Genomic DNA, 27873 nt, shown 5'->3' with positions numbered 1-27873 from the left:
TTTGTAACTTAAAACGTTTATTTTGTATACCTTATATACAGAATATCACGGGAAACATAGAAACTTGTAGGCACAAATTACATGTTAACTGTGGCTGAATAAAATATTAGATATAATGAAACTGCAACAATAAATACATCTGAATGATAACTATATAGCTTAGCTTATGCACTTATATAAAATCCATGCTTTGTGAATAGCATACGTGTCCATATTATGTTTTCATGATGCTGAAATTCCTTGAAAGTTTGAAACATGTCATTGTGTGTGTGTGTGTGTGTGTGTGTGTGTGTGTACATTTTCAAATATCTCATGTCTATTAGCATCACACTTGGAAATAAACCACAAACTGGAATAAAGCTGTACAACTAATTTCCCCCACTAAGAGTTTCTTCCATCTATCAAAAAAAAAGCCCACCCCACCTTATACCAGTTATAGCAAAACAAATATTTTGATAAACTCACATGTATGTAAAATCTATTATAAATTACAAGGACAACGGAAGGGTACAATATAAAATATATCCACCTTAGAATTACTGGTCCAGGAATAAATATTGCTTCTATACTAGCCCTGCACAGATAAATGCAAGGCGATAAAACATAGTCATGGCTTATTATATTGTTTGGAGTGTGGGGTCAACAAGGAACAAAAAGATATTATCCGTACATGTAACAGTGAATTCTTTGCCAGAGCCTTATGTGTCTGAAATAGCTTTTTACTAGGCAAGTTAGATGTCTAAATTTGATTCTTTAGGTTTCGTGGGTGCAAATGGATTAGGACTGCAATCACTCGCTGCATTTAGGGATTAGGCAAACCTTCCTTCACATTATATAAGCTGCAATGAAGTTAAGAAGGCTTTGTAACAGCTTTCTCTTTGGGGATTCTGTGCATTTGTAAAAGGTATATATTACTGGCTGTTCTGGGACAACGGTATCCTGCAGGCTTGCTCTTTGTTATATACTCGCCAACCTTTTGATACTGCAAAAACAGGCATGTTTCTAATGCCCTGATTCTCATGCCAATGATCACTGTCCAAACCCCACCTTCAGTTCCTGTGCAAAACCACCTGCCTCCAGTCAATTTAAAACCAGGAAAGTGTATGTTTATTTGGTTCAAGATATAGGAGAAAAACACAATTGCCCTACAATAAATTATCAGAAGTTCAAAAGATACTTCTGTTGCTGCAGTAAATGAAATGGCAGGCTGTACACTGTGTGCTCCCTTAGTGCATTCATTGCCATTAGATGTTGTGCATATATTCCCACTTTCTTGGCGTTTTTTTCCCTTAGTTGGTTGGACTGTTGTTTCATTTGCATTGTTTTGTTACTGCATACCCTCCAAAATGTATCTGATGATAAAATAGGTGCGTCCTATTCAAATAATCTCCTGCCAACCTAGCAGTTCGAAAGCACATCAGAGTGCAAGTAGATAAATAGGTACCGCTCCGGCGGGAAGGTAAACGGCGTTTCCGTGCACTGCTCTGGTTTGCCAGAAGCGGCTTAGTCATGCTGGCCACATGACCCGGAAGCTGTACGCCGGCTCCCTGGGCCAATAAAGCAAGATGAGCGCCGCAACCTCAGAGTCAGTCACGACTGGACCTAATGGTCAGGGGTCCCTTTACCTTTATTCAAATAATAACAAAAATAATATACACAACAGTCTCTATATTAAACCCAACCAAGAACAAAACCCCCAAGAAAGTGCATCTAATAATAATAATAATTTATACCCCAGCCATCTGACTGGGTTGCCCTGGCCACTCTGGGCAACTTCCAACATATATAAAAATATAATAAAACATTTAAAAACTTCCCTACACATGGCTGCCTTATATGTCTTCTGAAGGTTGTGTAGTTACTTATCTCCTTGGCTCGGGGTTCACATAACTCCATACCCTACAACATTTCTCCAACAAAAATAGGGATGTCCTACCATACCCTCTAGTATTTCTCCAGTAAAAATAAGGACGTCCTAAGGAAAAGCAGAACATTCTGGGGTCAAATCAGAAACTGGGACTGTCCCTGGAAAACAGGGACACTTGGAGGGTCTGTTGGTACCTCCAGCTTTCTTAGGCAATTTAAATGGGTAGAATAAATAAAGAAATAGCAAAGAAATAAAACAGAAACCCTGGGAAAGGAGCTGAAACCTAGAAGAGGACCAGGAGAGCAATTCACGCTAAAGGCAGCCTCTAAATTCCAAAGAGGGGCATTGATTTACCGTGGGAGACTTTGGAGCCCATGCAGTTTCCAAAGATGGAATACTTTATCCAACTAGCTAGCTGCCTCTCTGTGGAGATTTTCAGGATTTTCTATTGCTTGGGATGGAGAAAGTAAATGCCAGCAAGGAAAGGCCTCAAATGGGTTGGAGCTGGACTATTCAGCTTCCATGGACCTCAGTTAAGAAACATATCAGCTCCGAGTGGATGGCCACAGCCAGCCACAAGTCAATCCCCCTGGAGTTTTGATGCTTTTCATAAGTTAGTCCTGAGAGTCCTATTCAAGATGCCCATTCACTTCAAAGGCTGTATATAGCCTGTTATTTTTTAACATCCAGCTACATGATGTCTCACATAATACGTCTTTCTTTTGGTTTGTCACTTTTCTTAATCGAATCCCAAATGGAAAAGATGAAAACCTTTGCCAAAGCGCTGGCTTGAAGGCAGAACAGACCAATTATGTGGTTACGTATTGAATTATTGCCTGGCTCAATGCTGTTGGATTTTCTGACAGCTAGAAAGAGGACTCACTCAGCAGAAAATGAGACAAACGTCTTGCATGCAATCAGAAATGGTTTTAAAATGCCTGCTTCTAGGAGTAATCCCAATTCTGTGAAATCAAGAGGGGGGAGGGGAAAGGGGAAAGAAACTTGCTTTTGGGTACATTCTTTGGGTGAAGACACCCAAATGGATCTAGTTGTTTGCTTCCTCTGGAGAAGGAAACTTGTTGGATTCAACCCATCTATTCTATATGTGAAGGAAGCCATTTCAATAGACTGAAAACTGAAAACAAAAGCTTCAGATCCCACTGGATGGGTGTCAAAACCATTTGCATAACTCTTCAGAACCTAAAATTAATCTCCGTAGACATTTAATCTAGAGCAAATACACAACATACTTTGTGTTTATGTGAATATCAGCAAAGAGGTTGTGCACCTACATGTGTATACTCCTGACAGATGTTCAGATTAAGACTGAGCTGACATTTCTCCCAGATTCCTGAAAATATTCCTGCCGTTAAAGCAGGGGCTGATTTTTTGCCACTGTCCAGGGGGGAAATGGAAAAAAAGAGGATTTCCTCCAAACCTTTTGAGAGATAACTGTCCCTTACCTTGCCGGCAAGATATTTTGGAGAAAGCCTTAGGCAGTTTCCCTCAGGCCACATTTCCCAGAATGCCCTGGGAGCGACAGGTTGTGACATGGCCTTGTTCCCAAGGCATTCTGGGAAACTACAGAGAGAAACTGCACTTCTGTGAGTGGCACAAGGTTGGGGTCTTTTTTGGTTTGAAATTGATTCCATTGCCACCCAACAAATGATCGAAAAGAAATTTCTAAATTTTGGGGCACAGCTCTAGTTCAAATGGATGTGTGGCAGTCAGGGGTGGGGCCTGCTGATGTAATGCCACACCCTCTAAATGCACATTTGTCCCATAAGGGTCAAATGTCCATAAAGGGATCCTGTATTCACCCTTGGTGCATCAGGCCTTGTTAAGTCTCACCTACTTATTTCTCCTTGGACCATGAAAGGTAAACGGGCATAAACTGTGGTCTCATATTGCAGGCATCTGCTTGTCTGCAATTCTCTTTGTATTCAGGCAAGGGGGTGCAAGGATTAAAGGGTTCACAGCATTAAAGTATTTGTGAGCAATGCGTATTCCAATGCGAAGGATGCCTTTAAGTAGCTTTTGGGTGACATTTGAAATGTAACGTGCGTGCTATTTTTAAAGATTCTTAATTGCATTTTCCAGCTTTTGATACACACACTTGCCAAAATGTTAATATGTTCTGCTTCAAAGTAGCTCATTCTCTTCACGATGCAGCTTTTAATTAAAAAACAGCAGCAACATCTTGCTTTGACGCATGTACAGTGGTACCTCTGGTTACGAATTTAATTCGTTCCGGAGGTCAGTTCTTAACCTGAAACCATTCTTAATCTGAGGTACCACTTTAGCTAATAGGGCCTCCTGCTGCCACCAGCATGCGATTTCTGTTCTCATTCTGAGGTAAAGTTCTTAACCTGAGGTACTACTTCCAGGTTAGCGGAGTCTGTAACCCGAAGTATTTGTAACCCGAGGTACCACTGTACTGTAATGAAAATGTCATTTGGCACAGAGGTTTTGCCTTGTCATTCAAGATTCGCAAACCATACTAAGTCCATCCGTTGCCCATCCTGAACCCGCACCTGTCAGCATATGAGATGCAGGTAATTCTGTTCTACTCCCTGATGCCACAACTGACATGTGGGAAGGCTGGATTTGGAAACCTGTGTCTCATCATATATCCCCACCCCTCAGGGACTGTCCCCAGCCCCCAGCCATCCAGCAAGGATGAGTACTGAGATCAAATTTTTCTGTCCTCACAGAAAATACCTGATTTCTCCCAGCCAATCTGATGTTTGCTAAGAATAAAAAATGGGGGGGGGGGGAATGTTTACAGGTACATGCAACTAATTCAACTGATACCCATATCAACTATGAATCCTTTGGAGAGTCAAATGTAATGAGTCTACTTCAGTATTATAAGATAAAAATAAAAGAAATATCTGGCAAGTTGAGTGTTATAGATTTCACCCCTGGGTCAAAAACATTTCCTCTCCCCTTGCATCCTCATACCAGATAATTGTCATGCTACTCAGAACAGCTAATCGGCAATGTTAGATCTATTCGCAAAGGGGAGGTAGTCAGATTATTAATCCCATGGGAGAGAATAATATTTGGTGCTGCCTGATGTCACTGAGGCCTTGATATTTAATCAGGGGCACTAGGAAAATTACAAAGGTGTGTGGGGGGGGACATCTTAGTTCAGTGTTCATCAGTATCATAAAGGATGTGAAGAATAGAGCACAATTCATTGTAAGAGAATAAACTTGCAATCCAGGAAAGCTATGTTAACTTAACCCTAAATTTAGTTCTACTTCCAAATATATATTTTTGTAGATAAATACATCTTTCATTAATTCTACATATAGCATTAGCATAAAATTTTAAACTAACAGCTCCTCATCTTTACATAGTGGCAACGATACCGGCGGGAGTACTTAGTTGTGGATATTTCATTTTCTATTCTCTCGAAAAGAGACATTGCTTTTCTTCTTGTAACTGCTTTGCTGCCGCTGCTGTTAAATGTCTAATTTATAAAAGGGTTGAGAGGTTGGTAGCGCTTTCACTCCACACAACTGTTTACTTCTGGTGTATTTTCAAAACAGCTATTAATAAAACAGTCTCACATGTTTGTTTTTTTCCATTGTGTACAGGTCTGAAACATGGTACAGTCAGAAGAAGGAGTCTAGATGGCAGCTCCGAGATAGTGCTATTTTCACATAATGACACATTTGCCTTTCAGCTTCTCTTTCCTTTTCTGTTGCTTGCTTTTTTTGCCGTCAATCTGTAAGCTCACAGTCCTGCGTTTCTCCAGGTTCAGCAGCTCCTGGAACAACTCCTTCACATTGTGGTTCATCTTGGCAGAGGTCTCCATGAAGGCACACTTCCACTTTTTGGCCAGGGCTTCTCCATCGTTGGTCTGTACCTCTCGGTTGTGGTCCTCGTCATTCTTGTTCCCCACCAGCATGATTGGGATGCTGTCTATATCCCCTTTGATTTGGCAGATCTGTTCATAGATAGGCTTCAGTTCCTCCAAGGACTGCCGGCTGGTGACTGAGTAGACCAAAATGAAAGCGTGTCCTTTGGAAATAGACAAACGCTGCATGGCAGGAAACTGATGGCTCCCTGTTGTGTCAGTGATCTGCAAAGTGCATATGCTCTTATCGCAGCTGATCACCTGCCTGTAGGTGTCTTCAATTGTAGGGATGTAACTGTCTCTGAAGGTGCCTTTAACAAATCTCAGGACCAAGGAACTCTTGCCAACTCCTCCTGCTCCAAACACCACCACCCTGTAATCATTGCTTTGTTCAGGCATGGTTTTTCAAGCTTTGCGCTGCTCAACGAGGAAAAGAAACCTGCATGTGGGAAGAAATAGGAATCATCTATTAACAATTTGTGGAGGGGATAGTTCAAAATAAATCCAGGACGCTAGCAATGGGAAACATGAGCCATGTTATTGCACAGTGTGAATGATGAGGCTCTTTCTTCTCAATTTTAGATGCCCATCTTTCAGTACAAAGCAGATCCGTAAATTTATATAACTTACTATCTTTCTATGATTTTGAGACTCATGCAAAGAGGACGTTTTCGCTATTGGTAAATTCCCACAGAGAGGAGCAGACACATTCCAAACATTGAAGTGATGAGGATAGCACTCGCTCGACCTTTTCAAATGGAAATGGAGAAACTCTGCCCCAAATTTGGCCTGCCAAGCAGTTTCCCCCAAACCACACCCACCTGCCTCATGTCTGGCATCATTTGTGACAGCAGGTGTGGGGTAGGTAGAGACATGGCACTAAGCTCCCCATTGCCTCCCTGTGTTGGTAGCAGGCAGCAGAACTCAGTGTTGAGCAATGCCACCCCACCAACTTCTACCTGTTTACACCATCACACATCTTTGTGTTTGCTGAATTGCTAAAATGCAGGGGTGGCTCATAAATAAGGGTGAGCCTTCTAATTACATATACAGTGGTACCTCAGGTTAAGTGCTTAATTCATTCCGGAGGTCCATACTTAACCTGAAACTGTTCTTAACCTGGAGCACCACTTTAGCTAATGGGGCCTCCCACTGCCGCCGCGCCGCCAGAGCACGATTTCTGTTCTCATCCTGAAGCAAAGTTCTTAACTCGAGGTACTATTTCTGGGTTAGCGGAGTCTGTAACCTGAAGCGTCTGTAACCTGAAGCGTCTGTAACCCGAAGCACCACTGTAGAAGGCTCTCCAGGAGAAGCCAGCCAGCTCCTGCTAAGATGACAGTCAATACTAGACCACTTTTCTATGTGTAAGGGAGAATTCAGTGCCATGATTCCCACTGAAATGATTGCCCCTATCGTACCCCTGTGTGCTATTCTGGGGGTTCTCCTGACACACACACCCGAGCCAGTTTTGGAGAAGGGAGCAGGGAGACACGGGGAGCAGAGAGCCCTGTTGTATTTGCACAGGGTTTCTGCTGATGGAAGTCATTTGTGTCCATTCCTAGGCCTGTAAATATAGGTTATAGAGTGCTGAAGTGGATTGGGTGCCTTCTCCTGCTATTCTTCTGCCCCCCCCTCCAAAAAAGCACTGCAAAAAAAAGCCTCTGTGCATCCACAACCAAAAAGCACATTTGATAGGATTGTCTTTACAGTTGTATCAATATTATTTTGTAGTGTTAAGCCAATGCACAAGAACGCAAGTATCCCTCAGTAAATCATCACCACGCAAAATGAGATACGGCCTAGGACCCACGTACCTACGGGACCGCCTCTCCTGGTATGCCCCACGGAGGACCTTAAGGTCCACAAATGACAACACTTTGGTGGTCCCAAGTCGTAGGTGGTTAGATTGGTCTCAACTAGGGCCTTTTCAGTACTGGCCCCGACTTGGTGGAACGCTCTGTCACAAGAGACTAGGGCCCTGCGGGACTTGACATCTTTCCGCAGGGCCTGCAAGACAGAACTGTTCTGCCTGGCCTTTGGTTTGGACTCAGTCTGACCCTTATGTTTCCCTCCCCTTATGGTTTTGATCTATGGGCTACTATTAAAATGAGGCTACATTTTAAATTGTATTTTAACCCGTATTTTAAATTGGGGTTTTGTGTGGGTGCAGCATTTTATCCACACACACTTGCAGATGAGTACAGAAAGAGTGGGGCAGAGAACATGCGAATAAAATGAAGGAACAGGAAGTGCTTGCAAGTTGCAAATGCTCCAACCCTGTACAGTGGTACCTCAGGTTACATACACTTCAGGTTACAGACTCCGCTAACCCAGAAATAGTACCTCAGGTTAAGAACTTTGCTTCAGGATGAGAACAGAAATCGTGTGGCAGCAGCGGAGGCCCCATTAGCTAAAGTGGTACCTCAGGTTAAGAACAGACTTCCGGAACGAATTAAGTACTTAACCCGAGGTACCGCTGTAATTAATTTTAGAAAGTAAAATCAGAGAGAAGCCATGGAGGAACTAAGTAACAAAAGGAGAAAAACTCTTTCACCCCAATTTCCAAATTAAGATATTTCCCTCTGTCTCTAGCCTAATGCAGAAAAGCTGGAAGCATTCTGGGCCTGATTCAAAATGTATCGTAAATGCCAAGATTCTGCCTCGTTCAGCCATTAGAATGGGACTCAAATAAAATATCTTTAATACAGTCAATGACCAGCAATACTTAGAATGGGACTATATCTCAGCACAATATGGAGAAACAGGGATGGCATTACAGCTTCTCATATCCAATCGAAGTGTGAACTCCCCAGAGTATAATGTTAAAGACAAGTGGGCTGAGAAAATGCTAAGAGAAAGGATACGAAAAGGCTCTAGAAGGCAAAGAGAAAGTAGGCGTCTAGTTCGTGTCACAATCCAGCCTACAGGAAGAAACAAGAGCGGAGGCAGTTAGAAGGAATTTCCCCCCCAGAGGATAACACTGACTAAATCTATGAGACAGCTGCTAACTAGGGCTATGGCTTAGGCAGAGCAGTAAAGAAGAGCCGTGACGACGAATAATGTCGCAATCGTGATTACAGCTAAAAGGACAAGGCAGATGGGACAAAGCTGGGTACGAATAGCACAGAGCCAAGGGGATGACGCTGTTGCGGTGAAGTAATTTTTTAAAAATGGAAATGAACATGCGGACCAGGTCTGTTGTCCAGGTCGGTCATGTAACTAAAGGTTCTCTGCATAGCTGTCAACTTTTCCCTTTTCTTGCGAGGAATCCTATTTGGAATAAGGGGGTTTCCCTTTAAAAAAGGGAAACGTTGACAGCTATGGTTCTCTGCGTTGAGCATTTTTGCTGGTCAATCTGCCCTTGCTTTAAAAGGGGGGGGTGCAATTATGCAATGATGTCTTCCAAGTCAACAGGAAACGTATTATTATTGCCATTAATTAATTAATTAAATGTAATGTAATTAAATTTATATGCCACCCTTCATCCAAAGATCTCAGGGCCGCCGACATGATGAAAATGTAAGGTAAAAACACAAATAAATAGAACAAAAACGAAACAAAACAAAACAATAACTCCCCTTCCCACAGACACATTCAAAAGGCTGTGGAATATTAATCAGCCAAAGGCCTGGTTGAAGAGGAAAGTTTTCACCTGACCCCTGAAAATATATAATAAAGGCACCAGGTGAACCTCTCTGAGGAAGCCATTCCATTTGGAATTTGAAATCCCTCCTTCACCCCCGGTTTACTCTCATGTAAGAGTTTTGCTTTGATCCCTGGCTTTTTATTATTCCGAATAAACTTAAGAGCAACATGCTGTCATTTATTTAATTGTTGACCATTTATTTTAACTGGCAAGTGCTGGAACAGAAAATTGATTCTGGTAGCCATCTTAATCATTGATATTTTTGTTAAATAAGGGAAGTAAGGCTGCAAGATTTGTTAATTAATTGATTACATGAATTCATTAAAAATGAATTTAACTCTCTCTCTCTCTCTCTCTCTCTCTCTCTAATATATATATATAATATATATGGGGGGAGAGGCATTTTTATTTTAAAAAATTTAACTATTTATACAAACCACAGGTAGCATGTACCATTTTGGGAGAGACATTGTACCTTCTCTCCATACTGCTACTGCTGAACTACATACATCAGTGTTTCCCAACCCTGGGTCTCCAACTGTTTTCAGACCACAGTTCCCATCATCCCTGACCACTGGTCTTGCTAGCTAGGGATGATGGGAGTTGTAGTCCAAAAACAGCTGAAGACCCAATGTTGGGAAACGGTGACATACATGCATCATCTAAAAACAGAGGATGGGTTTCACCTAGTGGAGTCCGTCAGCAGAAGTCCTGCACAAAGACAGAGGGTCACAATGTGATTCCCCCCGATGCTCCCCCAAGATTGGCTCTGGAGTAGGGTTGCCATTTTTCACACAATGAAAGTCTGGACTGTTGAGCTTTTTCTGGCAAAGTTGTTGAGGAAAATTACCAAAAACGATACTGTCAACATGGGTTGCCATACATCCAAATTTTCCCAGACCCCCCCCCCCGGTGATTTCCAACCGGACACTGCTTCCGACTGCAGTATTCCGGATATGTCTGGGAAATTCTGGACATATGACAACCCTACTTTGGAGGTCAATATCTCTATGTGGAACAAAAAGCTACAGTTAGACCTGGATATGGAACAACTGGTTGGTTCAAAATTGGGAAAGGAGTACGACAAGGCTATATACTGTCCCCCTGCTTATTTAACTTATATGCAGAATTCATCATGTGAAAGGCTGGGCTGGATGAATCCCTAGCCGGAATTAAGATTGCCAGAAGAAATATCAACAACCTCAGATATGCAGATGACACAACCTTGATGGCAGAAAGTGAGGAGGAATTAAAGAACCTTTTAATGAGGGTGAAAGAGGAGGGTGCAAAATATGGTCTGCAGCTCCATATAAAAAAACAAAGATCATGGCCACTGGTTCCATCACCTCCTGGCAAATAGAAGGGGAAGAAATGGAGGCAGTGAGAGATTTTACTTTCTTGGGCTCCATGATCACTGCAGATGGTGACAGCAGCCACAAAATTAAAAGACGCCTGCTTCTTGGGAGAAAAGCAATGACAAACCTAGACAGCATCTTAAAAAGCAGAGACATCACCTTGCCAACAAAGGTCTGTATAGTTAAAGCTATGGTTTTCCCAGTAGTGATGTATGGAAGTGAGAGCTGAACCATATAGAAGGCTGATCGCCGAAGAATTGATGCTTTTGAATTATGGTGCTGGAGGAGATTCTTGAGAGTCCCATGGACTGCAAGAAGATCAAACGTATCCATTCTTAAGGAAATCAGCCCTGAGTGCTCACTGGAAGGACAGATCATGAAACTGAGGCTCCAATACTTTGGCCACCTCATGAGAAGAGAAGACTCCCTGGAAAAGAGCCTGATGTTGGGAGACATGGAGGGCACAAGGAAAAGGGGACGACAGAGGACAAGATGGTTGAATAGTGTTCTCGAAGCTACCAGCATGAGTTTGACCAAACTGCGGGAGGCAGTGGAAGACAGGAGTGCCTGGCGTGCTCTGGTCCATGGGGTCACGAAGAGTCGGGCACGACTAAACGACTAAACAACAACAACAATAACTCCCCAGAACAGTTTGTCTGGAAAGCAGAGGACACATCTATCTGGCAAGCTACAATACTTGTGGAGATGAAACATTTGTAATAGCAATGTTGAATTGCACTCATAGTATACTCCTTTTTTGCATCCAAATAGATGCAAATACAATTGATATTTTCAAACTCACAGAATCACACAGTTGGAAGGAAACTCAAAGATCCTTTAGTTCAAAGTAAACCCCTGCGTGGTTAAGTCCAGTCAAAGGTGACTGTGAGGTGTGGGGTGGCACTCATCTCGCTTTCAGGCCGACCGTTTGTCCACAGACAGCTTTCCAGGTCATGTGGCCAGCATGACTAAACTGCTTCTGGTTTCTTGTGATGTCACAAAAGCACTTGGCAACTGAGTGGATATAAAGGCAGGCCAAGGGGAAAGCCCTTTTCTGTTTCCAGCAGGACACACCTGGCAATGAATGTGACATTCAGCACTGCCCAGGTTTCTTCCACTTGGAGGAGGCAAAGTGGTGAATGGAAGGAGGCAATCCTCTGGCAGTGGGATGCTATGGAGCAATAATAAGGTAAGTTTGCTTGCTTGAAGGCTGCTGATTTCCATGGTTGGAAGCTGGCGGACGTCTTACAATGGTCCTAACAGTAGCTTCTGGGGCACCGGGACACCGGGACGGAAACCAGAGTGCACGGAAATGCCATTTACCTTCCTGTCGCAGTAGTATCTATTTATCTACTTGCGCTGGTGTGCTTTCAAACTGCTAGGTGGGCAGGAGCTGGGCCAGAGCAACAGGAGCTCACCCGTCGTGCGGATTCGAACTGCCGACCTTCTGATCGGCAAGCCCAAGAGGCGCCGTGTTCAACCCCCTGCTAACACAGGAAATACTCAACTACAACATCCTTGGCAGGTGGTCGCTGTAAAAAAACCTCCAGGAAACTCCACTACCACATGAGACAATCTGTTCCACTGTCAATCAGCTTGTATCTTCAGAATGTTCTTCCTAATGTTTCATTGAACGTGATTAAACAACTAAGATTTCTTTAATTGGGTGAAAGCTGTAAACATAAAATCCCTTGGTGCCATCAGACCGAAGGTCCACCTTGTTCAGAATTTTGCCCCTATCGATTACTACTGCACCAAGAAGCTTCCTTAAGAGTAATTAACAGAAGATGTGTTGAACTGAAATTGGCAGAGCATTTTACAAAGGAGTTCAAACCTGGGTGGGGTAAGTTTGCTGCACTGACTTCCTCTTTGCCTCAGTATGACTGGATTGAAGATTTGCTGCTTCTTGTTGGTGGCCACTGGTCAGCAATATGCCCACGATCAGCAGAACTGAAACAGGCATTCCCTGTGCCCAAGGATCTAGTGTTAACATTATGATAGTGCCATTTCTATTTTTATTTTTTGTTCTTATGGCTAATGAGACTTAACTGTCTTCAACTCTGTCTAATCCTTTATGAAATTTATCAGCTAGTTATCAGCATCAGGACATACTGTAGCAACTCTATAAATTTATGTGTATAATTTTTTTATTAAATTTTCTGTTTTACAATTTAAAGGACTCATTTTTACATCCTTAAAATATCAATGACTTCCCTTCTTCTCTTTCCATGGTTCATTTTGCATATCACAAATCTCTGCATATTTTACAAAAACTATACCATTCAGTATTCCATTATTACTTCCATTAGAACTTATTCACACGGTTGAATTTGCCTTAATGCTGCCAGCATTTTCAGCTGTACACAATTATTTCCCATATATTAAATAAACGTTTTCCAATCATCTCTAAACGTTATGTTCTTCTTGTTCTCTTATTCTCTATGTTAAGACTGCAAGCTGTGCATATTCTGTCAACTTAATTTGCCCTTCTTCTTTGGTTGGGACCTTGCTCATTTTTCATTTTTGGGCTAACAAAACACGGGCCACAGTTGTTGCATACATAAATATCCTTTTCTGGCACCTGGGAATTTCAGTCTGAGCAGCAACTCCATAAATTAACTGGATGTTGCATGAAGAAATATTTTGGGGTTTTTTTTAATTTCAAGTTAATACCAATTTCCTTGTGAAAAAGCAGAAAGATAATTCCTTTGGGCTATATTGTTACATGCCATGTCCATAGCTGTCAACTTTTCCCTTTTCTTGCGAGGTATCCTATTCAAAATACGGGAATTTCCCTTTAAAAAAGGGAAACGTTGACAGCTATGCATGTCTCTCAATGAATCTCCTAGTTGCTGGTAAGCGTGTGCATTCATAAGGTTTTGTATTTGTTCCATGAAAGAGTCACTTTTAGTTTAATCTAATATATACTCTTGACTTGACGTGTAATGTGGATTAAGACTCATGGTGTATATATAGCCTCTGCTACTTAGGAACTCTTTTCACATTAACTGGCTCTGATAGAGAAAGTCCTAATTTATTAGCTAGGTTTCTCTTTTTTTAAAAAAATCACTATAATATAAAATTATCGTAAGTGAGCATAAGTAATGATTAAAGAATCTCTCTAACGAAATGTTTAATTACAGCCCCTGAGCAGGCTGATTTAAAAGAAATCATTGCATTCCTATCACTGACTTATACTCTTTTTTCCATGCAAGAGGTAACTGCAGAGCATCAGATTTTGGGAGCATGATCAACCTATGAAAACACTTGGGATACTCTGTAGGATCAGTTTATCCCTTCTTTTATGGCTAGTAGATAACAAGGCAATATCCAATTCAGTCATACTAAGAGCAGGGTCCTTACTGACGTCAATACTTTTCCATGGATCTGAGTATGGCTATCACCCATCGTTTATTTATATGGTGTCTGGCCTGTTTTTCACACTTTTATACACTGCCATGGAATCTTCTGATTACACTTATTAGGAAGAAGAAAAAGGCCGTTTGACTGTAAAAATAGTGCGGGAAGAAATGCAAGGACCAGGGAACTAGGACTAAAAAGTTATGTCTTTTATTTTGGACTCCCCAAAAAGCCCCAACTGTTCTCTGTAGGGCAGGGGTTTAGAAGCTTTCCCAGTCCAAGACCCACATTCCCTTGCAGGGGGATGCGGCGGGTTGTGCAGGGCCAGAGGCAAAGGTTGCCCAAGCAATGGATGCAACCCTTACTTTTGTATAGTAGTAAAAAAGGTAAAGGACCCCTGGATAATTACGTCCGGTCAAAGGCAACTATGGGGTTGCGACGCTCATCTCGCTTTCAGGCCGAGGGAGCCAGCGTTTGTCCACAGACAGCTTTCCAGGTCATATGGCCAGCAGGACTAAACCGCTCCTGGCACCGGGACACCGGGACGGAAACCAGAGTGCACGGAAATGCCATTTACCTTCCTGCCGCAGTAGTATCTATTTATCTACGTGCATTGGCATGCTTCCAAGCTGCTAGGTTGCCAGGAGCTGGGACAGAGTAACGGGAGGTCCCCTCATCACAGGGATTTGAACCACCAACCTGCTAATCGGCAAGCCCAAGAGGCTCAGTGGTTTAGACCACAACACCACCCACATCCCTAGATAAGTATTATCCCTACCCCACAGCGGTACCTATTTATCTACTTGCACTGGTGTGCTTTCGAACTGCTAGGCTGGCAGGAGCTGGGACAGAGCAACAGGAGCTCACCTGTTGCGGGGATTTGAACTGCCGACCTTCTTATCAGCAAGCCCAAGAGGCTCAGTAGTTTAGAACAAAGCGCCACCTGCTCCCCTACTGTACAGTAGGCTACATTCTAGCCATACAAAAGGCAGAGTGTTATGTACTGAAGTTCTCACCCTGGGCCAGCAGGGGGATACTGTAGATAGTTTTCACTCAGGTCCACATATGCAAATAAGGGATTGAAAGTGACGTTCAGTGATTGGATAGTTACAGAAAATAGTTACTGTTGCGTTCTAGTGGAGCTCTATATAAGCAGGCTGGCTGAACCCTTTAGTTCAGTTCTGTTCTGGCCTGTGAATAAACAAGAGCTGTTTGAAGAATCGCTGTGTCATCTGATAGGTTCACCCACGACTTAACACAGAGGTTTCTACGTGCCCCCCCCCCCGGCACACATTTGTCTATCTGGGAAAATAACATCCATTATCAAGGACACATTCCAGCCAGGCAAAAACACTGGGATGACAGGAAGTACAGCTATCAAGGGCTGTGGCCTGGGGACATGTGGACTGGAGCCAGGCTGCCTTCAGTCTCCAGATCTGAAGTTCCCCATCCCCACTCAAGAGAATTTGCACACTGTCCTAGGTTTTCAGAAGCCAAGAATAAAGGACATGTATCGAGGGTACAGTCACCTTTGGGTGGACTTCAAATAGTTGCCCACACCAAGGATAAAATATAGAGGGTGAGGGTTGGAAAATAATAAGCAAAGCATAGTTTTTTTCTAAGTAAGTGTATATATTCTGTAAGTGTGGGATATTCTGCCTTGCAGGCCTTTTCATCTGGAGGATGGGCTCTGAGTGTTCATGCAGAATTTCAATCGGGACGATTAATAATTCACAAAGAATTTTGTGAAGCATTTTAAGTACAGGACTGCAGACCAAGCCAAGTCACACCGAATTTAGCTGTAAAGCACAAGATGACTGATGTAATGAAAAGTCTCCATTTGAGGGGTTTTTCCCTGAGCAAACAAAAATTGGTACTCCCTTTCTGTCCTCGATAAGATCCTAGAACTAGTTTCTTCAGAGAGGCTTTTTTTTGCTAGTTGTCTGCTGGTAGATATGATTTTGTAAGCAATTTAATGAACAACAGCGTTTACCAATCTTCTCCAAGTTTTCTAAGTACCCTGAACTGATGGACAATTGACACTAGAGAATACGAGTGATTATAATACGGCAGAAGTGATGATCTCATGCCTTGTAGCACAGAAAATAGAAACATCTGTTGCATCACATACTCAGATAAGGGTTCTTAAAACAACAGGATTCTTCTGCTTCCGCAATCACTGAAGTGGCGCTAAATAGTAAGTTTATTTGATATTTCTATGGACAGCTCCTAATGGATTTTGCACACTGTTGCTTAAGAGAACACACATTCCCTCTTCTTAGTGAATCAGTGGTGCCATTATTGTAGTGGCACGATAATCAGGCCAGTCTTTGCTTTTGAATTTTAGGAGCCTTGCTAAGTAATCTCAATAAGTTGATGGAAACTCATTACAGACTACCCTCAAGTGCCATAAAGAAGAAGGTCATCGTTAATAGTTTGCTTTCCTAAAGGTGTGTCTAAACAGTAGCTTCCTGCATTTAGGGGTGGGCACCATTAAGCTTCTGTTCAAAATTAGAATTGTCTGGAAATGCACTTAAGAGTCCCTGCAGAAATGCTGCACATTAGGAGATGTTAGTGTTTCATGTATCATTTTAGAATAAAGAACCAAACCCATGAGGCCTCATTCAGAAACCCTGAGACACCAGAGTGCAAGACAGATGCATGCAATTGTGCCCAAAGTGGTATGTTAATTAAAAACATGGCTTTGGACCACTGGATGATGATGATGATGATGATGATGATAATAATAATAATATATTTATACCCCACCCACTCTGGGTGGCTTACAGCACATAACAAATTATAAACAATAGACATTAAAAATTCCTGATACAGGGTTGCCTTCAGATGTCTTCTAAAAGTCAGATAGTTGTTTATTTCCTTGACATCTGATGCGAAGGCATTCCACAGGGCAGGCGCCACTGCAGAGAAGGCCCTCTGCCTGGTTCCCTGTAACCTCACTTTTCGCAGGGAGGGAACCGCCAGAAGGCCCTTGGAGCTGGACCTCAGTGTCCGGACAGAACAATGGGGTGGAGATGCTCCTCCAGGTATACTGGGCCAAGGCCGTTTAGGGATTTAAAGGTCAGCACCAACACTTTGGCTTGTGCTCAGAAATATACTGGGAGCCAATGTAGGTATTTCAGGACAGGTGTTATATGGGCAGGTAGGGTCTCAGCCTGTGTACCAGATAGAGCTGGTAGACAGCTGCCCTGGACACAGAATTGACCTGCACTTCCATGGACAGCTGTGAGTCCAAAATGACTCCCAGGCTGCACACCTGGTCCTTCAGGGGCACAGTTATCCCATTCAGGACCAGGTAGTCATCCACACCTTCTGCCCCCTGTCCCCCCAAAACCATCCTTCTGTCTCATCAGAATTCAACCTCAACCACAATCTTCAGATGCTATGATGATCACTTGTAGCTGGTTATGAGATCAGGACATAAACATGTTTTCATAAAAAGTCAAGGTTTCATAAGAGAAAGCATTTTGAAGTAAAATTATACAGTAGTGCCACCTTGCTAGGGCTGCTAAATTTTTTAATAGTCCTCCCATACCAGTTCAGAACCAATTCCTGCATTTATTTTCTTCTCCCTTGCAGTGGGGCTTAAATCAGATTATTTTAGCTTACTGCATGTTCTGGCACTCAGTGGTTGCCTGTTCTGACTGTCTGTTCTGCTTCTGAACTGTTCGTAGTGTCCTCGAAGAATAGGTCAAGGACATTTAAACAGGAGGGATAGAGATTTAAGATTACAAGGAACATTGAAGTATAAGGGGATGGTTTGACAGTGCAACTAAGCACTTAGAGACCTTGTGGGATCTGCTGCCACAGGGTCAAGCTAGATGTGATGTTAAGCACATAAATATAGTTCTGTGGTTTTTGTTATGCGCACCCAGGTGCAATGAAGCACAGACAATCCTAGAATAAGTCACAGAGTAGCAATATTGGGATGAAATTGGGCCACAACTTTGTTGATTACAAATGCCAGAACTTGTCAGCATATGCAGATTAATGGTTGGTAGGGGATGACCAAGGTTAAGGGTCGCCCTATCACATTCATCATATCCAGGAACCTCATGTGATAATTGGCAGGGGGCTCTAAGATCTGCCAGCTCCTGAGTTGGGTGTCTGGACATGAAACACCCCTCTGGGTTTGGGGATACTTCTGTGCTTTCAGGCTTAATAATAATAATAATAATAATAATAATAATAATAATAATTTATTATTTATACCCCGCCCATCTGCCTGGGTTTCCCCAGCCACTCTGGGCGGCTTCCAACGGAATATTAAAAACAATACAGCATCAGACATTAAAAACTTCCCTAAAGAGGGCTGCCTTCAGTTGTCTTTTAAAAGTAAAATATGGTAGTTGTTTATTGCCTTGACATCTGCTGGGAGGGCGTTCCACAGGGCAGGCGCCCCTACTGAGAAGGCCCTCTGCCTGGTTCCCTGTACCCTTACTTCTCGCAATGAGGGAACTGCCAGAAGGCCCTCGGCGCTGGATCTCAGTGTCCGGGCTGATTGATGGGAGTGGAGACGCTCCTTCAGGTATACAGGACTGAGGCCGTTTAGGGCTTTAAAGGTCAGCACCAACACTTTGAATTGTGCTCGGAAACATACTGGGAGCCAATGCAGATCTCTCAGAACCAGTGTTATGTGGTCCCGGCGGCCAATCCCAGTCACCAGTCTAGCTGCCACATTCTGGATTAATTGCAGTTACCCGGTCACCTTCAAAGGTGGCATGAATGAGGAGGGGACCATGGCCAGGAGAACTTTCTGGAGTCCACCACTGGGCAGGGTCTAGGCCTGGGAGAGGCAAGGTTATACCCTTGTCCAACTGGTCAGTTTTAAAGAATCTCACACATACCTTAAAGGCACATCAATGTTGAATGCATTCACACCATTAATTTCACATCTCCTTTGGCCATTGGGGGCTTCTGAAGAGGATCTGGACAGGCATCTATTGGGCGGGGGTGCTGAGATATAAGGATATCCTGATACAAAGAATCTGATTATCTGTTTAGGGCCACTTATTAGATGCTGTGAAATATATCACAATTGTGCCAGTAAGTACTGACAGCAGCATTCTCAGGAGCCAAACAACTCTACATTGTGTCTTCACACACAAATGGCAGAGAGGAATAGCCCAACCAGTCTATCATTCATTGATCACAGGGCTTCATTTCTGATTAAGCAAAGCAGCTGGCATGTTTTCAATGAGCAGTCATTAATACTGCTATTTTGAAGGCCTAAGTAGCAAGAGAACAATCAGTTCTGGTGTTCCATATTTCCAGCTGAGCTAAGTTTAATCACAGAGGATGAAGTATTCATACCAGTAGCTGACAACATCCAGCCAAACCATCTTCTAAAAACCATATGAATTCTGTGTGGGCATACAGGGAAAATGCATTTGATGCTTAAAATGTATCAAGTAAATTTCGGTATAATTTAGATGTTGCATTTGCAATAAAATATAGTCTAGTTACAAACTAGATGCCCTTTTCTCTTCCTGAAACAAGCTGAAAATTCTGTTGCAAGGAAGCCACTTCCAGAGAAAAATGCTTGCTGCACTTGTCAATCATTTTAATACCGTGGTCAACAGATCAAAACCAAAATACTACAAATTCAGTACCAGTTGTTATGAAGTACATTTTGGGAAGTCTATGGAGCTCCTCTTGAACCATGTTCAGAATTTCAGATGCATCCATTAAATGTGGGTGGGGCATCTGCAGATATTACATGATTTATATTAATTAATTTTTTTTAGTCTCCTCACACACTTCAAGACTACACAGCCCTTCACAAAGTTGGTCTATCATACCAATTTGTCACACCATGATCAACCAATATATTAAGATTCTCCTCAGAGACAATTCTCTGGATACCTCCACTGTTATGTACAGAGTTGAATAGGATCCAAAATGCAGCAGTCTGATTGGTCCTAGAACAATAGGATTCAGAATACAGCAGTCTGATTGGTCCTAGAACAATAGGATCCAGAATGCAGCAGTCTGATTGGTCCACAGGAGCCACCCAATCCAGCTCCAGGTGGAAGTGAATCCGCAACCTGATTGGCCTACAGGAGAATCCTGGAATTAACCAATTGTGTGGGGCCCATTGTGTAAATAATGTATATAAAGCAGACATTCTGGGGGAACTTCCATTCCTCCTCACCACTATGAGCTGAATAAAGAGCATGAAATCCACTCTCGGCTCTGAGTATATTTCATCCACCAACAGAAAAGAAACAGGTGATTATGTCAGACGGTGTCAGAGACCATGCTGAGGAGGGGTGCACTAAGGAGGAATGGTGGGAGCCACCCCCCAACCCCTACCCCGATCCTGAATCTTCCCAGGAGCAGGAGGACGGTATAGATTTGGAACAATGGTTTGCAGAGGGGCATAATTCAGAAGGTGGAAGCTGGGAAATACTGGATGGGGAACAGCTGGCAGAAGAAACACTAGAAGAGAGAGAGTTAACAGATTCACAGTCTCTGGACAGCATTCACCCCCTTTTCCAAAGACACGGAGAACTCAGAAAGTGTTAGAACAGAAAGTGAAGAGGGTACAAGCTCAGGTTACAAAATGTAGGAGTGATGTAGATTAATAGGGATGGAGTGGGGGGGGGAGTGAGCCTTAATTGGGAGCACCACCATTTCTAGTAGACATGTTCTTTTTGTCTCTCCCTGTGATTATTAAAGAATCTAACTGGTAAGACGTTCCTTTCATTTGATCTCTTCTTATTTACTGCTACCGGGAAGGAAGCCGATTCCCTGAAGCCTGACAGACAGGGCCTTTTTGGTGGTGGCACCCAGCCTTAGAATTCTCGCTTTGACTGGTAAAGAGTATTACAGTCTTTACTTTCAGTGCCAAATTGAACTAGGACAGTCAGATGCAAAAAACATTCAGGGCTCTTGCACCTTTAATATATATGCAGAATTTGTGTCAACATACAGCACACTACAGGAATCTAGTCTAGATGTAACCAAGGCATGTTGACTGTAGCCAAGTCTGCTCTCTCTAGAAATGGACCCATTTGCCACACCGGCCTAAGCTGGGCAAAAGTTCTCGTAATCTCAGCCACCACGTGTCTCAACCATCTAAGAACAGTCTCAGTTCAGTACACTCCCAAAATGTAAACTTCATGTTTCAAGAAGAGTGGAATCTTTTCCAGAACAAGCGGATATTCTATCACTGGACCAGCTGTCTTCATAATCAAGGACACTTAAGTTTCTGTTTGTTCACCCCCATCCAGCCCATCAATGGTTTCAGATAATTGTTGAGAACTTCCACAGCCTCTGTGGGCTGAGAAGAAAGGGAGATTATGGATCTACATGTCACCTGCATGTTGCTGACAACCAACTCCAAATCTCCAGACAATCCCATCCCACTAAGTGGTTTCTTTTAGGTGCTGCTTTATCATTGTCCTAAATACTGAGTTGTCTTTGTCTTTGTCCATGACAAAGGTCCGTATAGTAAAAGCTATGGTTTTCCCAGTAGTGATGTATGGAAGTGAAAGCTGGACCATAAAGAAGGCTGATCGCCGAAGAATTGATGCTTTTGAATTATGGTGCTGGAGGAGACTCTTGAGAGTCCCATGGATGGCAAGAAGATCAAACCTATCCATTCTTAAGGAAATCAGCCCTGAGTGCTCACTGGAAGGACAGATCCTGAAGCTGAGACTCCAATACTTTGGCCACCTCATGAGAAAAGAAGACTCCCTGGAAAAGACCCTGATGTTGGGAAAGATGGAGTGCACAAAAAGAAGGGGATGACAGAGGACGAGATGGTTGGACAGTGTTCTCGAAGCTACCAGCATGAGTTTGACCAAACTGCGGGAGGCAGTGGAAGACAGGAGTGCCTGGCATGCTCTGGTCCATGGGGTCACGAAGAGTCGGACACGACTAAACGACTAAACAACAACAAAATACTGAGTGGTTTATAAATACTCATCAATCAATCAAACTAGTAGAGAGGACAAGAAGGAATTTTGCAGGATCTCAAGCAGGTGTTCCCCCAGGACCACCTTCAGGAATCTCCTCTCCGCAAACGGCAAGATCTGTTGTGTGCCAAGGCCCCATGGCCCACAGTTCCCAAATTGATAAGAAACACACGGACACGAGTATTTTGGTTTATGGGTTCAAATAGGCCATCACCATCACCATCATCATTTATTATTTATACCCCGCCCATCTGACTGGATCTCCCCAGCCACTCTGCGCGGCTCCCAACAGAATATTAAAAACATAATAAAACATCAGACATTAAAAACTTCCCTAAACAGGGCTGCCTTCAGATGTCTTCTAAAAGTCAGGTATTTATAAAAGTCAATTTATAAAAAAATATTTTATAAACTGCAATTATAATATAGTCACCCTAATGTTCAAAATTAATCTTGGGAGTCTTTTGTCCTTTTTATGATAACTTGTGAAAGTTAATGTCCTGACTAGTGCCTGTTAATAGCAATGGAGTCGCCTGAAGAATTCAGAACAGGGCTGACGCTATGAGGTTTAATCCCTGAAATTATCATCATTTTCCAGTGACAAGATTTAAGTTCAATTCAAAAGGGGGAAAGTAAAGAAACAATCGTGCGATTCGGCGAGTCTCATTACTGCCTAGCATTGATTTTCAGTCAGAGCTGCTGAGCATTAGTGGAAAGAACCTTATGCAACCTGGAAATTGATGTGCTTTCACCTATGCTGCTGCTTTATGGAACATCCATCTTAAAAAGAGGGAAGGATGTTAGCACTGTAGTATTCACTAGTCATTCTGACACAAAATCTCTCTCCCTGCTGCTCTAATGCAACGTCGATTGGATTACCGGGGTTTCCAGAATGTGCTGACAGCATCTCAGTTAAGGAATGTAGAAGATGGAATCTGGCTTCCTTTTCCCCCAAATTTCACTAACTCTTTATATTCCTCGGCTCCTGGCTGATGCGTATCAGCAAGTAAATGAAAAACAGTATCCTCATTTAAATTATGACATTCTTGTTTCCAGGTTAAATTTATTATTATATGTTGGAGGGCTCAATTTAGATGAAACGTTCACTGTTTCTAGCCATCAGAATAAGATAATTTCAATCAGCCTTGCACCAAAGGAAACTGTATTGCGGTGCTAGAAAGTATCTAATTGTTTTTCCAAATTATTTTAAATTGCCTTGGTGACTCAGTTGACTGCCTTAGATTTTATAATGGGCATCTTTAGCTGAAATGTGTGTTTTGGAAGCTAGGGAAATTGTTTGGGCATCCAAGTAGACACTATTAGTGTGACCGCGACTCATTTCACCACTGGAACAAGACCACAGCATCTTGCACTGCCTATCAAACTGCCCCACATATTTTTCATGCCATCAAGAAATTCTGCCTTGAATTCAATGGCCATAGTACCTGGTGGGTTTGCATTTTGAACTGTTGTCCAAGCACTAGCCGTGCAATAAAGAATTGTACTGGAAATATACATGGTTTTATTTTCTTTTGCAACACACAGGAAAAAAATACAGTGTTCTCTGAGGCATGGTTTAAAAGAAAACAAATAGAATTCCAGAAATGGAAATTAAATGTCATAAATGATATTTCTGCAACACACCTGCCTGAACTAGGAGGAAAAAAAATGCTTTAGGGAATAGAATAAAATAAACAGACTTCCAGTGGAAAGCAGGTTCCATACCTTATGACCTACCAGTGCTGGAGAGGGGGATGCAATAGGAAGCTAGGAAACTGTTTAAGAGCAGGTCATATTGTTTGCCCATTTATGCAGTGGGCTCCAGAGTCTTCAACTGTCAGGGACTGAGCAGAGGAGGAGGAGTGGCAGAGACCGCCTCCCCATCCTGACCCTTCCAGGGAGGGGGAGGGGGAAGACAGTATAGATTTACAACAGGGATTTGAGGAAGGTCACAGCTCATAGGCAGATGAGGCAAAAAGTTGGGAAATAATGGGAGAAGAGGAGGCAGAACCGGAGCGGCAGCTGGCTGACATGTTGTCACTAGAAAGCATTCTAGACCCAACATCTCCCAGAACCTGGTGAGCCTTAAAAGTGGGAGAGCAAAGAGCTCAAAGACAGAGGGCATGTAGCAGCACCCGTAGAGGAGATGATGAGAACAACGAATGAGGAAGTGGGAGAGATTTGGGGGGGGGGTGAAGATTCACTCAGGACAACGCCATTATCCAAGAGGCTGGGGTCTATAGCCTCTCTCTGTAAAGTTTGAAATAAAAATGGACAGTAAGAAACTTTTCCTTGTCTTTATACTTCCCTGGGCAACCAGCCGGGAGCCACTGACAGTATCCTAACATCAACAGTGGTCTTTCACATCACCTATTACCTGATAATTTAAACTGGGGGTCCCAGGGAATGAGCCTGGGGTGTTCCCCATGCAGATCAGGTGCTTTAAGGTAAAGGTAAAGGGACCCCTGACCATCAGGTCCAGTCGTGGCCGGCTCTGGGGTTGCGGCGCTCATCTCGCTTTATTGGCCAAGGGAGCCGGCGTACAGCTTCTGGGTCATGTGGCCAGCATGACTAAGTCACTTCTGGCGAACCAGAGCAGCACACGGAAACACCGTTTACCTTCCCGCCGGAGTGGTACCTATTTATCTACTTGTACTTTGACATGCTTTCGAACTGCTAGGATGGCAGGAGCAGGGACTGAGCAACGGGAGCTCACCCCATCACGGGGATTCAAACCGCCGACCTTCTGATCAGCAAGTCCTAGGCCCTGTGGTTTAACCCACAGCACTTTACCCCTGAGCTAAATACCTTCTGTCAATAAATGCAGTTGTGAAACCTTTAACACCTTATCGGTCTCTACAGCCACAGCAGGCGCTGTAACTCTCCAATGGTTTGACTTCACCCGCAAAGGCACACTCCTCCATTGTCTCCTGAGACAGATGCCAACAACAAAATATGACGTATCTGAGCACATGATGCACAGAAAGAACTCAAATGTTGCTAAGGCCAAACATGCGCCAAGATCTTTCATCCTCACGTGTACAGAATCACAAAGTTGGATGGATCTCCCATGGCTTCTCCAGCCTAGTACCAGATAAGAAGATCCTTCCACATACCAGAAGAGAGAGTTCTCCCATTTTTAAATACATCTCAAAGCCAAATGCTGGATATACACAACACAGGAAAGCCACTACTGTCATATTCTGAGCACAGCTAGACATCTGGCTGCTTAATGATGGAAGCAGAATGGAACCATGGCCTGACCCACCTTACTTACGTTGTTTTTGTGAAAGTTTCCATGAAAGAAGATGTCACAACCACCCCAAGTCTATTCCATTGCTGGAATGCTCTTGTATTTAGGAAATTTTTCTAACTCATCTGCCAGCGGTTGAGTGAACCAATTTTCCCTGTTCTTTTTTCTGACTTCATTTGAAAACTAAATATTGACTCCACCTTCAATTAAGAAGTAGCAACGGCTGTCAGGGGAATTAGAGGAGTTCTGCAGACTAAATCTGCGGTGTCAGGTGATGAAATCCGGCTGATTAAATGTCCACAGATAATTGTGTTTCAGTTCGGTTGGGCTGGATTTTAAAAAAAAATCTGGGAAAGATTTCCTTTCTTAAATGAGCATAAGAACCTAAGAGGATTCCCACTAGATCAGCCCAACAGCCCATCTAATTCCTGTTTCCCAATGGTCAAGGAGATTCCCACGGGAAGCCAACTAAGCAGGACATGGGGGAAATAGCTGGGATTCCGTAGCTGGAATTTAGACTAGTATCCATTTAGAGACATTTAGACTAGCCTTAACTTCTATTAAATTGACTAACCCCTTTTTAAAGCTGTCCAAGTCAGTGGGAAGTAATTTCATAGGTTAACGATACACTGTGGAAATAAATACTTCCTTTTATCGGTCATTAAGCTTCCAGAAGTTATCTTCATTGAATGACCGTAGTTTTCTGGTATTATGAAAGGTGGTGGGGAGTATTTCTGGCCACTTTCTCTACGCCAGCCGTGGCTCACTTTGTAGAGCATGCAGGTCTTAATCTCCAGATTATGGGTTCGAGCCTCACATTGGGCAAAAAGATCCCTGCATTGCAGGGGGTTGGACTGGATGACCCTCTGGGTCCCTTCCAAGACTGCAAATCTATGGAATCTATGAACCATGCATCATTCTGTCAATTCTCCCTTACTTGCCTTACAGCTGCAGTTTCTTGAACCACAACAAGCGCAGCTTTCCGGGCAAATCTATTTAATAATTATTATCAACTTGTGTGGGGCTAAATGTTACAAGAAAAGGTGCCAGTATGTGCTAAATTCAGCTGGATAATGGTGAAGCACTTTCTAGATCTGCAATACTTCCAGTGGGAACATATTTCCATATGTTTTATAGGGCTATAACACAGCCCCTGTACAACACCAGGAATCCACACTCCACGCACATAACTAAATTCTGGCTGCAATTCCGTGCAAACTTGGGAGTAAGTCTCTTTGAATTAGGAGGAGCCTGCATTGCAGGGGGTTAGACTAGATGACCCATAGGGTTCCTTCAAACCCTACAAGTCTATGATTTTATTTTTAAAAAAATAAAATAAAATAAAGCAAGCTTAATTCCAAAAAATCAACCTTGCAAACTATATATGGGAAACAAGCATAAATGCACATTTGCATAAGCATGTGCATTCCTATTAAAAATAACTACATAGGCATGCAAAAGTACAAAGAAAACACTTTGTGAATCTTCACTCCTTAAGGTATTTTGCTTTAAGATAATGAAGGAAGGCTCGATAAAATAACTGATTTTCTTAAACAGTCTTTGTTTTGATTTCTTTCGGGGCTAATTATTGATCCAGCTGTTCAAAACAGGAGAACCAACCCATCTCTGTTCAAAACATGTCAGGGACTATTTGTTTAAAACTTACCAACCTGCACTGCCTTACTCTTTGGCTTTGAAAATATTCAGATCCATTTGCCAGGGCGCTATCTCTCTTTTTTCAGAAACAGAAAAGGTCCACGAGAATCTAACCCCGAAATGTATCACCTGCACATTTTGAAAGATGTGGAGCTATTAAGTTCTCCCTCACTAGTATTCCTCCCTTTTGCATTCCAAAATGTTTCCATCCACTAAGTTTCCCCTCTGGTTTTGTTTTTTAAAAGAACATAATAATCTTGTATTACTTACACCCCTTTTCCAGCAGGCAGATGGGTCAAAACATTCCTCACATTTCATTCGGGTGAAAATTGTAGATTACAGCCAGTCTTGTAATGTGCATCCTGATCATTATGCAACATTCTAGAGAGAGTTTATTAAAAAATAAAAAATGAGGAGACTTACCTGAGAAGAAGAAGTCTGATAAATATGCTTCAGTTTTTGCCTGTCATAGTAGCTGAGGTAGAGCCGTTCTGCTGAGGCTGGGAGCTGGCTGTTTTTTAGTTCTCCCAAGCTGTATCCCTCCTCCTTCCCTCTTCCGCTTTATGTCCAATTGGTGGCTGTTCCTTGGTGCTCCTGGCGTTCCTTGTGCTTTAGTCACTGAGATGCCAGCTCCCTCTCTTCCTCTCCAGGTCTCTGGGCCGTGGTTAATGCTTGTGTCCCTCCGGTTACTCCCTCTCCTCTCTGTGGCAGAGCAGCTCTGGCTCCGGCTGCTGCATCAGCTGCTATTAGTACCTAAATGGCGCCTGCAAATCTCATCTAAGCTTCTAACTGCCACCTACTGAATAAATGTGGAATTCACATCTTTGGGATGGGCTGGGTTTGGTCTTATTAAAAAAAAGGAAATTCACCACTCGGGCAAAGGCGGTCATCTTTGTCGTGCAGTTGGGCTTGCATCCTTCAAAAC

At 42.9% G+C, this 27873-nt stretch overlaps 1 protein-coding gene across 1 annotated transcript; it reads right to left on the bottom strand.

The window, feature by feature from the left end:
- DIRAS2 (DIRAS family GTPase 2) lies at positions 1–27709 on the bottom strand. Its single transcript, XM_080973238.1, has 2 exons — positions 27372–27709; positions 1–6174 (listed from the first exon to the last, which is right to left on the bottom strand). The coding sequence occupies exon 2, from the start codon at positions 6132–6134 to the stop codon at positions 5535–5537; it is 600 nt and encodes a 199-aa protein (XP_080829364.1). The 5' UTR covers positions 6135–6174; positions 27372–27709; the 3' UTR covers positions 1–5534.
- Between the last annotated feature and the right edge of the window lie 164 nt (positions 27710–27873).

This window comes from Podarcis pityusensis (assembly GCF_964106645.2).
Source record: "Podarcis pityusensis genome assembly, chromosome: 11".
NCBI classification, from domain to species: domain Eukaryota; kingdom Metazoa; phylum Chordata; class Lepidosauria; order Squamata; family Lacertidae; genus Podarcis; species Podarcis pityusensis.
The sequence above is the reverse complement of the archived record's forward strand: the minus strand, read 5'-3'. Positions and strand labels throughout refer to the sequence as shown.